Raw genomic sequence first — 14,415 nt, 5'->3', positions numbered from 1 at the left:
GTGTGGTGTCAGCCTCATCTGCTGTGATAAGAGGCCATCTTCCCTGGTTGAATTCCTCGGGGAGGGGATGTATGACAGTTGAATTTCTTTTGGAGGATCTGTCTTTAGGCAGATAAAGGGGAGTTCAGAGAAAGCCTCTCCCTACATTTGCTGTTTCTCAAGTGCCTACAGCTCAAAATGTTCAATATGCCAAAGCACCGTATTTTGAGGTAGCCTGTTCTGCTATCCTTTATTCTCTTTATGTGAGTTCTGTATACATTTGTATTCAGGGAAGGTGTGTACATATAGTCAAAAAAAAAAAGAAAGAAGGAAATGGCTAACTCCAGATTCTTTGAATTTAATAACATTAATTCATTCTTGTATAAAAGATGCCATGTACCTTTTTATGACCTGGCAACCACCACTTTTGACTTTTGTCTCTTTAGCCTGAGTCTCTCTGTGTCTGGGTCTTTGAGAAGGAATTCAGGTATTTAATTAGAGGGTGTAGACGATGTTTGATGTAGGAATAATTGCTTCTTACTAAGCAAATAAGTTCCTAAACTCTACTGTGCTTGTAAGTTGATGGATCATTATAGTTTGTAGGATACATTTTGTATTGTATTTTGAGGATTCATATGTTAGGTGCCCATACCTACATTATTTGGTAGAGCAACATAACTAAGCAAATGCATATTTTTATTTGACCAGAATCTTAAATGTGTACCTCTAGTTTTATAAACATATAGATGAATGTTTTCATTTGTTATGCAAATTACCTACACCTACCCATGTTCTCTAATATGTGTGTATCCAAATTTGATTTCATGGTACATGTGTTAATTTTTTTTTTTCGGTATGCGGGCCTCTCACTGTTGTGGCCTCTTCCGTTGCGGAGCACAGGCTCCGGACGCGCAGGCTCAGCAGCCATGGCTCACAGGCCCAGCCGCTCTGCGGCATGTGGGATCTTCCCGGACCAGGGCACGAACCTGTGTCCCCTGCATCGGCAGGCGGACTCTCAACCACTGCGCCACCAGGGAAAGCCCACATGTGTTAATTTTTTAAGGAGAGAGAAATTATATCAATGTTAAAATGCAGTTGTGATAGTTTTATGGGCAAAAGGGAAAGAAAGTACGTATTTCACTTACACTGTTGGAAAGTTTAAAAAGGGAGGGAGGATGCAGCAGTTCCAATCCTGGGTGTTTATTTGGAGAAAAGGGTAACACTAATTTGAAAAGATACGTGCACCTCCATGTTTATTGCAGCATTATTTACAATAGCCAAGATATGGAAGCACCCTAACTGTCCATCAACAGATGAATGGATAAAGAAGATGTGGTGTATATATACACAGTAGAATCCTACTCAGCCATAAAAAAAAGAATGAAATCTTGACATGTGTGACAACATGGATGAACCTTGAGGGTATTATTTCCACTTAGCATAAAGTCAGATGGAGAAAGAAAAATACTGTAAAAATACTGATTTCACTCATGTGGGATATAAAAATATTTTAAATAAAGGAACAAACCAAACCAAATAAAAATACATAGGTACAGAGAACAGAGTAGTGCTTCCCAGAGGGGAAGGTGTAGGGGAGGGTGAAATGGTTAAAGGGGATCAGACTGTATGGTAATGGATGGAAACTATGCTTTTGGCAGTGAGCATACTGTAGTATACACGGAAGTCAAAATATAATGCTGTACACATGAAAAAGAAGAGGAGGAATTTAGGTTCTTCAGAGCATGACAGACTTTGCACAGTGAGCTAAAAATTAACATTGTTTGCAAATGTTTGCATTGTTAGCCAGACCCTCTGCCTAAAGTGTTAATCCCCACATCTGTATCAAGTGGCTACTGTTTCTATCTTGTAGATGAAGACAATAAGTTTAGAGAGTTTAAAGGGCAATTTATAGGGTAACTTTAGAGGAATGTTTCAAATTCATGTCTCCCTGGCGGCTCCTTAGGTTGACTATGGATTAAGAAAAAAATGTAACAAGAACCGCAAACCTAAACCTTCAGTACTGTGGAGTTCCCTTTCAGGAACAGAACAGCCACCAGGGGGAGTCAGAAATTCTTCTGAGGCTGAGAGTTTTCCTGGAGCTCTAAAGGGGTGGGGGTTCCTGGTCTGTGGGACAGCAGCAGGCAAGCCCCTTAGCCATTAAAATACTACCATTAAAAAAATACCAGGTCCTTGCAACTGTTTATCATTTATAAAACATAATTAATGTTATCCTTTTTTAGAAAATAGATTTATAAGCAGTAAATCTAGCAGTTTAAAGAATTTTCAATTATGTCCAAAAAAAAATTTAGTTAAGTATAAAGATATGAATCTTGGGCTTCCCTGGTGGCACAGTGGTTGAGAGTCCGCCTGCCGATGCAGGGGACACGGGTTCGTGCCCCGGTCTGGGAAGATCCCACGTGCCGCGGAGCGGCTGGGCCCGTGAGCCGTGGCCGTTGGGCCTGCGCGTCCAGAGCCTGTGCTCCGCAACGGGAGAGGCCACAACAGTGAGAGGCCCGCGTAACGCAAAAAAAAAAAAAAAAAAAAAAAAGATATGAATCTTAAATCTATTATCAACACAATCCATAAATCTATTGTCAACACAATCCATTATAAAAATAAAATAATTTGGTATTAACAGGTGACAAACCATTTGAGAATATTTAGCAGTCTTAATAAAAACTTGGTAAGAAAATTGCAAGAGAAGGGAAACTACCTAAACATAATAGAAACGATCAGAAATGTAAAGATACTGTATTAAATGGCAAAATACATAAGCGGTTTCCACTAAAACTAGGAACTAGAAGAGGATGCTCTGTTTAACCTTGTTTTTGAGTCCTTAATGAAAACAGTATAAACATAGACAGAATCACATTACTTGCAGAGGATATGAATGCTCACAAAATATAGAAAACTCATCTAGAAAACAAGTTGAATTCATGAGAATTTGGTGTAGTGATAGCATAAAGACAGACTAAAACTTTTTTCCTTATTCTAAATGCAAAAGTTTGAATGGAAATTGAGTATGGGCCAGAAATCCTTTTCAAAATAATGACCAGTTAATACTAGGAATAAATTTAACAAGAATGATTTTGAGACTGATAGAATTATGTTAAGATCTTATTGAAAGACAAGCAACTGAAGTGTGAATATGTGGAGAGACAAGTTATTTCTTAGATGAAAAAGTACCATAATCCCCAAGGGGGTTTTTAGAATTAGACCAAATGATTTTGAAGTTCTCTTGAAACCATAATTATCTAAGACTAGCCAAGAAAAAATTTAAAAATGATCACAGTGAAGGGAGATTTGTCCTCTTATTAATTTACTGTGAAGTACAGTAAGCAAATAGGAAGTATGATGATGACAAATATAGAAGTATGGCACAGAGAGTTGACCACACCTTGGTGTTTGTGTAGGCACAAAGCTAATATATGGACTAAGGTGTTTTCAGTTTGGGAAAAGATTTAGTTGATTTAGTAAATGTCGACATAATGGGCTGTCCATCTGCATGAGAACAAAATTAACCCTAGAAGCCATAGAAAAAATAATTTCAGATGAGTTAAGCTCTAGATACTAAAACTCATACATTTAGAGAAATTTAGAGTATCTAACCTTGGAGTTGGGAAACCTCATAATGAAAGACAAGAAACCAGTAACTTATAACATCATACTATATAAAGAAAGCCAAAAGTCTGAAAATAATGGCAACAAACATGATAGGGAGTTAATCCCTTTAATAATACAAAGAGCCCCTACTAAAATTTTAAAATACTAACTAAAGGTGTAAAGGATGTGAACTGGTGGTGTAGACCCCAAGTTCGTGTGCCCAGTGCACAGTGACGCCAAACAAACTGAAATGGAATTTGGAGCAAAGTTTATTGCAAAGGGCAAGCAAAGAACAGGCAGCTCATGTTATAAAGACCCGAACTCCCTGGTGGTGTCTAGGGAAGTGGTTTTACAGGCAAAATTTGGGGTAAGGTGCAGGGTGTGTGACCTTCCTCTGGTTGATGGTAACAGGGTGGTGGTCCAGAAATCTCAATCATCAGCCATCTTGTTTCAGCCAGGCTGGGTCCATGTGCTTGTGCACAGCCTGAAGTTATTGTCCTCTGCCTGGGTGGGGGCTTTAATTCCTGGTTAAGAACTCAGTTATGTATCAGATTGTTATCTATAGGGACACAGAAAGACTTGTACCTGGGAGGGGCCTGCGGTGCCCCACTCACTTTAAATTCCCCCTTTTCTTTGATACTCCTCAGTCTTAATGGGAACAGGTGTGGGATAAGAAAGGGAATAAACTTTTGGATAAAGAGGTTAATCATAAACTCTGCTGAGGGAGTACACTTTTGGGGGCTGGGGAGATGGATGACTAGTTTTAATCCCCCACCCCTGTTTCAACCTTGTCCAAATCTTTGAGGGAATGGGGTGATGACCTGTCTGGCTACTTCCTGCTAAAATGGGGCATAGTCCTGCCTCACCTTGGGGAATGGACACTGAGGTGGAAATACTCCCAAGTTCCAAGTCTTGAATCAGAGTCTTGTATGATTAAGATCTCAGTTCCTGGGACTTCCCTGGTGGTCCAGTGGTTAAGACTTCGCCTTCCAATGCACGGGGTACAGGTTCGATCCCTGGTCTGGGAGCTAGGATCCCACATGCCTCATGGCCAAAAAACCAAAACATAAAACAGAAGCAATATTGTAACAAATTCAATAAAGACTTTAAAAATGGTACACATCAAAAAAAAATCTTAAAAAAAAAAAGAGATCTCAGTTCTTTAGTCCACTGTTTTGGTGTGCCAGATCTAGTTAGGAGTAGTAGTGACAACCCAAACAGACTTTGGAAAATAGATATCATTCCCTGAGAAATTCAGGAGAATGAGCCTGAAAACCAATCTGGACCTGGCACTTAGATAAAATTAGATTAACTGGTTACAAGTCTCCCCTTAAGTAGGTTATAACTTTTGATGTGATATTAACATACATAAAAGGAGCTATTGGCCATTACATGTCTCCTTTTTCTGCTAATGTATGATCTAAAGCAATTTCGTTGTCTAAAAAATTTAATAGTTACAAGAGGAGACCTTGAGATAAGGTTGCAGCTGCCAGCCGGCACTACTTTGAGAATGGCTGGTGGTATCCCAGAGTCTGATACAGTTCAGAAAATTCAAGTTCTCAACAAGACAGATGTGTCTAAAATCATGTCCTCAAAGGCCACCTAATTCTACCTTGGATGTTTGAACCACATGTATTCCATTTTGACTTGACAAATTCATTCCCCTCCTCAATGGCCAAAGCATATGTACCATATGACCAGGCCGCTCTGGTCAGTAAAGTTTAAGTTAAACCGTGTATAAGCCAGAATGACTCCCCAATACTTCCATATGTGAAGATTTTTCTTTCATTTCCCCTTTTGATTGCAAATCTTTCAGGAGACCAAAGTACTTGTCCCTCGATGTCAGGGTGGTTGCTGCCTCCCCCTGGGTCCCTCATGTTCCTCTGTGCTAGGCCTCCTTTTTGCTTATATAAATTTGCCTAGGTATCTACTTTGGGGGAAAACTAATCAGATACTGTCCATAGGCTCAGAGGTATGCTAATGGGGAAACATTTCATAGGCTACACATTTAGTTAATTATACCGAATTGTAACACAAGCAGTGTGTATGTGCTTTTAGCAGTAGACTTAAAGCTAGCAATGATATATGTCATGTATGAGTAGTTATACCCTGACAACTTCACTAGGAAATTTTCTTTCTATCCTGAACATTGGGGGCAACAATATGGTTAACACAGTAGCTTTCAATTTTGATAGGGCCTTGTCACACACAGGTCATGGGACATCTGATCTTCATCTCAAGATAGGTTGCTGTTATAAGCTTCAGAAACAAACTCAGTGTCTTTAATAATTTGATTAAACTTTACAACTATATAACAAGGAGCTATCTGGGAAGTAAGTCTTAAGCAATAAATATAGACCCCAACAGAACTAGAATTTAATATCTATTGGAACACTGTTTCTCCAAAATTACCCTCATTTTTTACCAAATATTTTAGCCAAATTATTAAAATCAGACTTTCACATGACTGATTCACTTTGTTATAAAGCAGAAACTAATTTAAAAAATAAAAATAAATAAAATAAAAGACTTTCACAAACTTGGTCTGATTATTTACATACATGTAATTGATCCTTTAAATTGGCTGTGCTGGAACTTTTCATAAGGGATCCCAGACTGAATTTTTAAAAGGCCCCTCAGGGCCAGTAAAGCTATGCCAAGGGCTTGCCACAGATTCTGCCTGTCATGTCTGTAGATCTGCGTGAATTCCTCTCTTCTAGAGGTCTCCAAAACATCTTGAGACTCCTGCGCTTGTCAGGTAGTGACCTTTCTTGTTCACCTTGATAAGGTTGCTGGGAAATCTGAGCTGCCAATTTTTGGAGGGCTCAGGTAGAAAAAAAAAATCATTGTTTCATTGCTGTAAGTCATAATTAGCTTGAGGGGAAGTTTTCCTTATATCTGGAAAACACAGATCAAAACCAGTAGTATTTTGGACAAATACCATAAAAATTATAACCATATTCACCAGTTCGCTCAGTAATCCTTTTTGTTAACAGTGTTTATGAAGCCGCCAGGTTTTTCTGTTAGGATTCTGTAATTGCTTACCCAGTTCATCGATATGATCTGAAGTTTATAAGACTTGGACATGTCAAAAAGTCCTTTCTATGAATCTTCTTGAAGATGAAGCACTTTTGCAAAAACGGTAAAACTGTAACTGAGTGACAAGACTTAAAAGGTACAGTTAAACACCTGATCCCAATGTAATTGACAAAAAACTTGGTTATAATAACTAGAATTATGAGTAACATTTTTTTTTTTTTTTTGCGGTACGCGGGCCTCTCACTGTTGTGGCTTCTCCCGTTGCGGAGCACAGGCTCCGGACACGCAGGCTCAGCGGCCATGGCTGACGGGCCTACCCGCTCCGCGGCCTGTGTGGGGGATCTTCCTGGACCGGGGCACGAACCCGTGTCCCCTGCATTGGCAGGCGGACTCTCAACCACTGCGCCACCAGGGAAGCCCTATGAGTAACATTTTATCAGGACACACCAGACTTTGAGAAATTCCATATAATTTAAAAAAAATTATTGGAGTATAGTTGATTTATAATGTTGTGTTTCATATAATTTTAAGAATATAAAAACATTTGCCCATACCGTATAACCTGATAAGGCTTAACATTCATTTGACAATGCTTCCCATGTAATTTAACATACTGAAGTATCCTAGTTCATTTAATCTCTGAGATGCCTTAGGGTTCTTCTGAAGCATCCTAAAGTTAGCTGGAGGTCAAAAGAACTTCAGTTAGAATTTGATATTTGGGACGTTTGTCAAAAATATTAAAAAGTTTCAAAACACCTGGTCAAATAAGATCATAGGTCATTGTGAAACAATACCCATTCACCTAACCAAAGTGACAATAAAAGATCTCAAAGGCAAATATAGAAAGTTACAGTCAGATCCCTCAGAAAGGCAAAAAAACTCACAATCTGTTATTGAAAGCAGCTTAGCATTCTAAGAAAACTTTGTTTTGCCAGCAGAGAGAGAAAACCAAAAACCCAAACTCCAGTCTTGCATTAGCCTATTCTTTTTTTTTTTTAAAGAATCTTAAAAAAGTATTTATTGATATCTCTTTGTAAGTGAATCAAGTGGGTGTAAAGCGGCATAAACACAGCAGTGAAAATCAGATACCCCATTATAAAAATAAATTACAAAAAAAAAAGACCGTGAAAGAGAAATTTTTACAAAATTCGTTCAGGGGCTGTGATGCAACCTGGATTGACCACATCTAGACCCACAGCTGGATGAGACATAAGGCTGGACACTTGGGGCTGAGAGGATTGGTGAGGTTGGGTGAGCAAATGCAGACCCTTTAAAGCAATAATCGTGCCACCCATTCCATGGGTCCCAACTCTCCAGGTTTAAGGGAATCTTACTACAGCTAAAACATGCATGGGAAACCCAGAGGATGGGACACCGTGTGATCGGGAAAGGTTTCTAAAACGCACCTCATTTTTCATCTCCTGGTGCTCGGGTTCGCCATTCCAGCCGCTTTACTAACAATCTCCCCACTTGGAGAATCAGCACCTTTAACCTCCTGTTTCGTACAGTTTGCAATTTGTCCGGAGGATGAACGGGAAGAGGGGGAACCAATGAGAGACTAGCTCTAGGTGTTTGGACGGGCACATGTCACTCTAATTGCCAATCAGGAAGAAGAATTAACCAAAGGATCAGCCTGCCCCCTGGAACCGGAATAGGGCCTGAAGCAATCCTGCGGTTTTGCCGCCAGCTCCCAAATAAGCGAGTTGAAAAATGGAGCTCAGGGGCACAGCAATTCACAAACCTGCACAGTTATAAATGATAACTATCGTCCAAAAATATATTGAGGTAAGGCAACGAAGAGGATTTGAAAGCAATGCAGAATTGCAGGAAACAGTTTTCAAGAGGTAGATTGGACTCGCCTTTAAAGCACATGAAAAGCGGCAGAACTTCGACAATGATGCAGTTGGCCAAAAAGGGCGCATGCGTCATCAGCCTTTTTTTTTTTTTTTTTTTTTTTTTTTTTTTTTTTGCGTTACGCGGGCCTCTCACTGTTGTGGTTGCTCCCGTTGTGGAGCACAGGCTCCGGACGCGCAGGCTCAGCGGCCATGGCTCACAGGCCCAGCCGCTCCGCGGCATGTGAGATCTTCCCGGACCGGGGCATGAACCCATGTCCCCTGCATCGGCAGGTGGACTCTCAACCACTGCGCCACCAGGGAAGCCTATCATCAGCCTATTCTTTTTTTTTTTTGCGGTATGCGGGCCTCTCACTGCTGTGGCCTCCCCCGTTGCGGAGCACAGGCTCCGGACGCGCAGGATCCGGACGCGCAGGCTCAGCGGCCATGGCTCACGGGCCCAGCCGCTCCGCGGCATATGGGATCCTCCCAGACCGGGGCACGAACCCGTATCCCCTGCATCGGCAGGCGGACTCCCAACCACTTGCGCCACCAGGGAGGCCCCATCAGCCTATTCTTGATAACAAAATTTATTTACTTAAATTTAATCCAATCTTAGCCAATCCTGACCATGTATAAAACTTTTCTAAGTGTTTCTTTTTCACAAACGTTCTAAAACTTTCTGTACCCATGTTATTTTGTTCTTTATTTTCTTTTCTATTCAGAAACAACCAGCTCTAGGACAAAATTACCTTTTTCCCTTTAACAAAGCACACTTCCATTCTTCAAAACTTCTTTTACTGTAAACACATCCTACTTTCCTTGTATGTTGAAATATTTCCCTTATTTTTTAAACATTTGAAAACAAAGTTTCACCTAGAAAACTTACCTAATTTACATTTAATTTACTCAGATGTCTCATCAAGTTGTTTTTCTTTTTGACAAATTTTAAAACAATATGAACTTACTGACTTCTAGTAACCCTAGTTGCAATAAAAGTATTATACTTAATACTGATGACTCTATAAAGACATGTGTATATTAAACCAACATGCTTAAGCTAGATTTAATACCAAATATCAAATTGATAATATTTCCCAGATCGCATGAACCTGAAATTTACTCTAACTAGTTTTTTATATTTCTGAGAATTTAAATAAGCACATGCTTTTTTTTAGGTCAGTTAAATGGAACTCATCCACAAACCAATCTTGGCAATGCCATTTGGAGATAGACACATATTTATAATGTACACATAGACATACATATGTCTATATAGACACAGATGTAAAAGTTTTCCTGTTTGCGTTTAAAAAGCCCCCTTCCCTGTCCCCGTCATTCCCCCCGTCCCCATCGTTCCCCGCCCCCACTCCAGTCTCAGGGATCACAGACGATTAAAGTTTCTGAGAGCCCAGGTAGGTCATTTTCATCTCGAAGGTAGTAGCTAACCTCTACTAACTGCACACACACAAAACAGTTTTGGAATGTCAAAAGAGCCTCATCTTAGCCATTTTCAGGGTGAGATTTCCTTCAGTTTGTAAGTAGCCAATTTGGTTTAAATCAATAACAGTAATAGACAGTAATACATATCACTCACCCACATTCACATGCTTCCCTTCCAGATGAACTTGAATCAGCATTCAGGTTACCAAGACTCCCTTAATGAGGGTTAAAACCAGGAAGAGAGAATAGGATTGGGACTCGTGTACCGAGACATTCATGCCCACACCCAAAATAAAAGCCAAACCAGTTCCAAAAGGCTCACTTAGATACAACATAGCATAAGAGCCTATACATAAGGACTTTCACCCCATTTCACTTCCCTTTTATGAAACAGTTCTAGTTGAAAGATGCTGTTATAATTTAGAGGGCCATTGTTGTCCAGATCCCAAGGTGTACTGAGGCCAGGCAGTGTTACGATGAAATATCATTTTCTTTCATTCATGGGAGCAAAGCTGATCTCCCAGTTCTGAAAAATGTACTCTAGGGGACTACAAGCTGGAACAGAGCTGTGGTCATCTATAGTTATTCATGGCTGGTGGCGTCAAATATCAAGCAAAGAGCAAACCAATGCAATGCAGAACAATCTCAGGGTCCCACTTCCCTAGCCCCAGAAAGGGAGATAGCCAACCAATGCCCTATCAGAGGTGAAGCCAAATGACCAAGCCTAGTCCCCTAGTCTCTTTATCTTAGGGAATTGTGTCAAGCTCGATTTCTGACTTGTTACATGTGATTTTTTTTTACATGAACATGTTTTTTTGTAACTAGAAGGGAAGACTTCTTTGCTGCAGGCGAAGCCAGTGCAATAGGGAAGAATAACCATGGTGTCAATGTGAGCTCCATTACCAGAGATATCTCAACCAGCCAATGCAAGTACTGACTGATACACAGATACAAAAAACAAATACGGCCGCATAGACAAGAGATCAGATGAGATATAGTTCAAAATTGCTTTCCCACTCCCAGATGGAGGCCTTCAAACAGATTTCATCTGACTTCCAAAAGAGAATCAGATTGACTCACAATGAGCCCAGAGTGGCTCACTTCCTGGAAGGAAATGAACCTAGACGGAGCCGGTAGGATTCCCAGCTCACGCATGCTGGAGAGACTCACCCCAAACCGATACCTAAGGTGGGCCGTAGGTCAGGATGTTTCTTGGTTCTAAACAGTCCTGTGCCGAAAGGGCTGGCATCTGGCATCGCCAGGGAGAGTCCCTCCAAGTTCCTCTGAGTGAAATGAGCTCTGGTGGCTGTTGGGGACTCAGGGAAGAAGGCTGCCCTCGGCCAGGGTCGACCTGTCACGGGCACAGTCTCTTGGTTGGCTCATCAAAACTGGTGAAACCAAATTCGTGTGCCTGATACACAGTGAGGCCGAACAAACTGAAACTTCAGCGTTTGGAGCAAAGAAACGTTTATTGCAAGGGCCAAGCAAGAACAGGCAGCTCAAGCTCTAATGCGTTTTAAGGCAAATTTGAGGGGAGAGCTGCAGGGTGTGTAGTTTTCTTCTGATTGGTTGGTGGTGAGGTAACCCGGCGGTGTTACTGGATTCTCAGTCATCAGTTTTCTGGTTCTAAGTGCTTGTGCTCAGCCTGAAGTTACCAGCCTCCACGTGGGTGGGGGCCTTAGTTCTTGTCGAAGATCCCGGAGTTATGTATCAGATTGTTAGGTGTAGGGATACAGAAAGGTTTTGTACCCGGGAGGGCCTGCAGGGCCCTGCTCAGTTTCAACACGCCCCCCACAACTTCTTTGATACTCCTCAGGCTTGAGGGGAACAGGTGTGGGACAAGAAAGGGAATAAAGTTTTGGATAAAGAGGTTAATCACAAAGTTGGCAGAGGAATTCGGCTTTAGGGGGACTCGCTTTCATTGGTACTTTTCAGAAGACGAAAGTCAAATAGCCTGCAAACTTATGACAAGCTGCTTACCCCTATTGGTGGCGTGAAGTTCTTGTGAAAAGTTAGCAAGGGACTCGACAAAATAAAACAACAGGGACAACATCCAGTACTGGGAAGGCTGCAAGGACACAGGTGCTTTTTGGAGCAAGAATTGCCTTCAGAATTAAAAATTAAAGTACACATGCTTTTTGTTCTGGCAACCCAATGTTTGGGCATCCAGGCAACAGTCATCTATACAAGGAGGTTTGTTATGGCTGTGTTTGTAGAGACCAAGACTTGAAGATGGTAAGAATATATAGCATTTTTAGTGGTATGTTAACATTTTTAAAAAAACATCATTACCTGGAATGGTTTTAGGTGAAAGCTGCCAAGTTCAGAACGATGTGTGTGATCCTAGTTATACAAACGAGAAAACGCATTTGTGTTTATGTGCAGGTGAATGTGCACAAGACTTTATCTGAGCACAAGGGAAAACTGAGCGTATCAAACAAGACTGATATGTAGTTGGAGGCGGCTGAGGTGTTAGTGCCTTCTAGATCTTTGCGTGGTTGCACTTGATGCATTAAATGAAACGAGTTATGTAACAACCGGAGAGGAAGATCCAGTTTCTTCAAGAATTGTGGTTTTGAGGATATGTGTAAGAACATTTATAGGAAAAGATCTGGAATAGTTTATCTTAGGGAATTGTGGCAAGCTCGATTTCTGACTTGTTACATGTGATTTTTTTTTACACGAACATGTTTTTTGTAAGTAGAAAAATGAAAAGACAAGGAGAATAACTCCTTTCTTGTTCAGGAATTTGCCTACAGCTAGGTGGTCCCTAGCACATAGCTTCAATACTCCAAAGATACGGCAAATCCCAAACTTATTTCCTGTATTTACTGTAAAGGGTCTGTATGAGAATTCCAGCTCCTACCTGCTATACTCTGCTTGTTAATAACTCTGTGATTGTGAGAGCTGGCATTTATCACATGGCTTTATTACCATCAGTACTTGAGGTATTAGAGGTAAGATGCAAAAAATAAATCAATAGACAGCAAAGTCATTCAGTGCTTAGTATAAAAGAAAAACTAAAAGTAGAAGAAAATACATGTAGTAGGAGAGGCAGTATAGATTAGAGTTAAAGGTGTGAACTTGGTTTTCAGATCTAGGTGTGCTTCTTGGCTCCATTTCTTATTGGGTGCCTTTGAGCAGGCTTTGTGACCTCTCTCGTTTGTGTCTCTATTTGTAAAATGGGGATGGTAATAGTACCTGCGGGGAGTTGTAAAGCATGCAGTAGGTCCTGAATTGTAGCTCTTAGCAGGTATGGGTGGAAGTCATTTTTGCTTGTGCGGCAGGGTGCTGTGGCCCTCAGCCCCCGCATGCCGTCTCCCCTTTCCTTCTACAAGTGTTTAACTACTTCCATATGTGTTGGCTCACCCGCATCTGTTCCGGTTCTCTCTGGAAGGTTCTAATAGAAGACTGTATTCCTGTACTGAAGAGGTACGCCAAAGAAGGGAGAGAGTTTGATTATGTGATTAATGATTTGACAGCTGTTCCAATCTCCACATCTCCGGAAGAAGGTAGATTCTGTTCTCTTTTTTCTTTTTAACCAAGATAATGTTCATGGAAACGTTTTTCTTGGCACCACGTGAGAATGAAAGGATCTTAAGAGATTGTCTAGTAAAGTTCCTTCATTTATTAAAGGTAGTTAAACTGAGGCCAGAGGTGGGAAGGTGGCTAGATTTTGCTTTGGTCAAATCCTGTTTTGCTATTAAATGAGAAAAATTAATTCAGTTGTTTGAAATAAGCATGAAATAAAATGACTCATAGTTACACCATTGAGACATTAGCTTGTTGGATAACTTATTTTTATATATTGTGATTTTTTTAACCTGTACTGGGGCAATATGGTGACCTTTCTAAGCCACACCAGAGACAGTTCCCCTTCTCAGACCACAACTCGAAATCACTGCTAGCTTAGAATTTCAGTGTTCATGTTTTTTCTATTACCTTGTCTTCCTGCTGAGTTTCCAGACTCGGGTCACCACCTGATGACCCTCGCTGACCCTCACCCTTGCAGTTTCTCTCTTGAGATGTTGCTGCTTTCCCCCTTACTTAAAGCTGTTGTCTTTCAGATTTCAATCACTGCCTTTGTGTCAAATCTTTATGGGTATGGTGAGAACACTGCTACGTACATGCACATTTGCTTTTGATTTTGCTTGTGTATGCGTGTATGTGCACGTGTGTCCAAGACCCAAAATATGTGACAGTGTGCTGTCATTCACGAATAAGCCCTCGAACATTGGGTCTTAAGAAGCTCGTGGCTATTTCTTTTTTTTTTCTTATTTTTTGTATTGTTGAATATTAATGTGAATGTTTGACTTTAGATGTTGTTTCTGATGCACATAAACTCATATTTATAAAACTTAATTTTTTTTTTTACATCCAGATTCCACATGGGAGTTTCTCAGACTGATTCTTGACCTCTCAATGAAAGTATTGAAACAGGATGGGAAATATTTTACACAGGTATAGACTTACTTAAGTGTTTTTTTCCCAAAACTCTCAAATTTTACGTTTTGTGCTT

The 14,415-nt window shown here is 40.5% G+C and overlaps 1 protein-coding gene across 1 annotated transcript in view; it reads left to right on the top strand.

Moving 5' to 3' along the window:
* The window catches only part of SMS (spermine synthase), a 60,117-nt gene that overhangs the window by 31,155 nt on the left and 14,547 nt on the right, over positions 1–14,415 (top strand). The window contains exons 9-10 of the mRNA XM_060086556.1: positions 13,294–13,408; positions 14,278–14,357. Coding sequence (XP_059942539.1) covers positions 13,294–13,408; positions 14,278–14,357 — 195 coding nt within the window. The remainder of the gene's footprint in view (positions 1–13,293; positions 13,409–14,277; positions 14,358–14,415) is intronic.

The sequence above is a fragment of the Mesoplodon densirostris genome, chromosome X (assembly GCF_025265405.1).
Source record: "Mesoplodon densirostris isolate mMesDen1 chromosome X, mMesDen1 primary haplotype, whole genome shotgun sequence".
In the NCBI taxonomy this organism is placed as follows: Eukaryota; Metazoa; Chordata; class Mammalia; order Artiodactyla; family Ziphiidae; genus Mesoplodon; species Mesoplodon densirostris.
The sequence above is the reverse complement of the archived record's forward strand: the minus strand, read 5'-3'. Positions and strand labels throughout refer to the sequence as shown.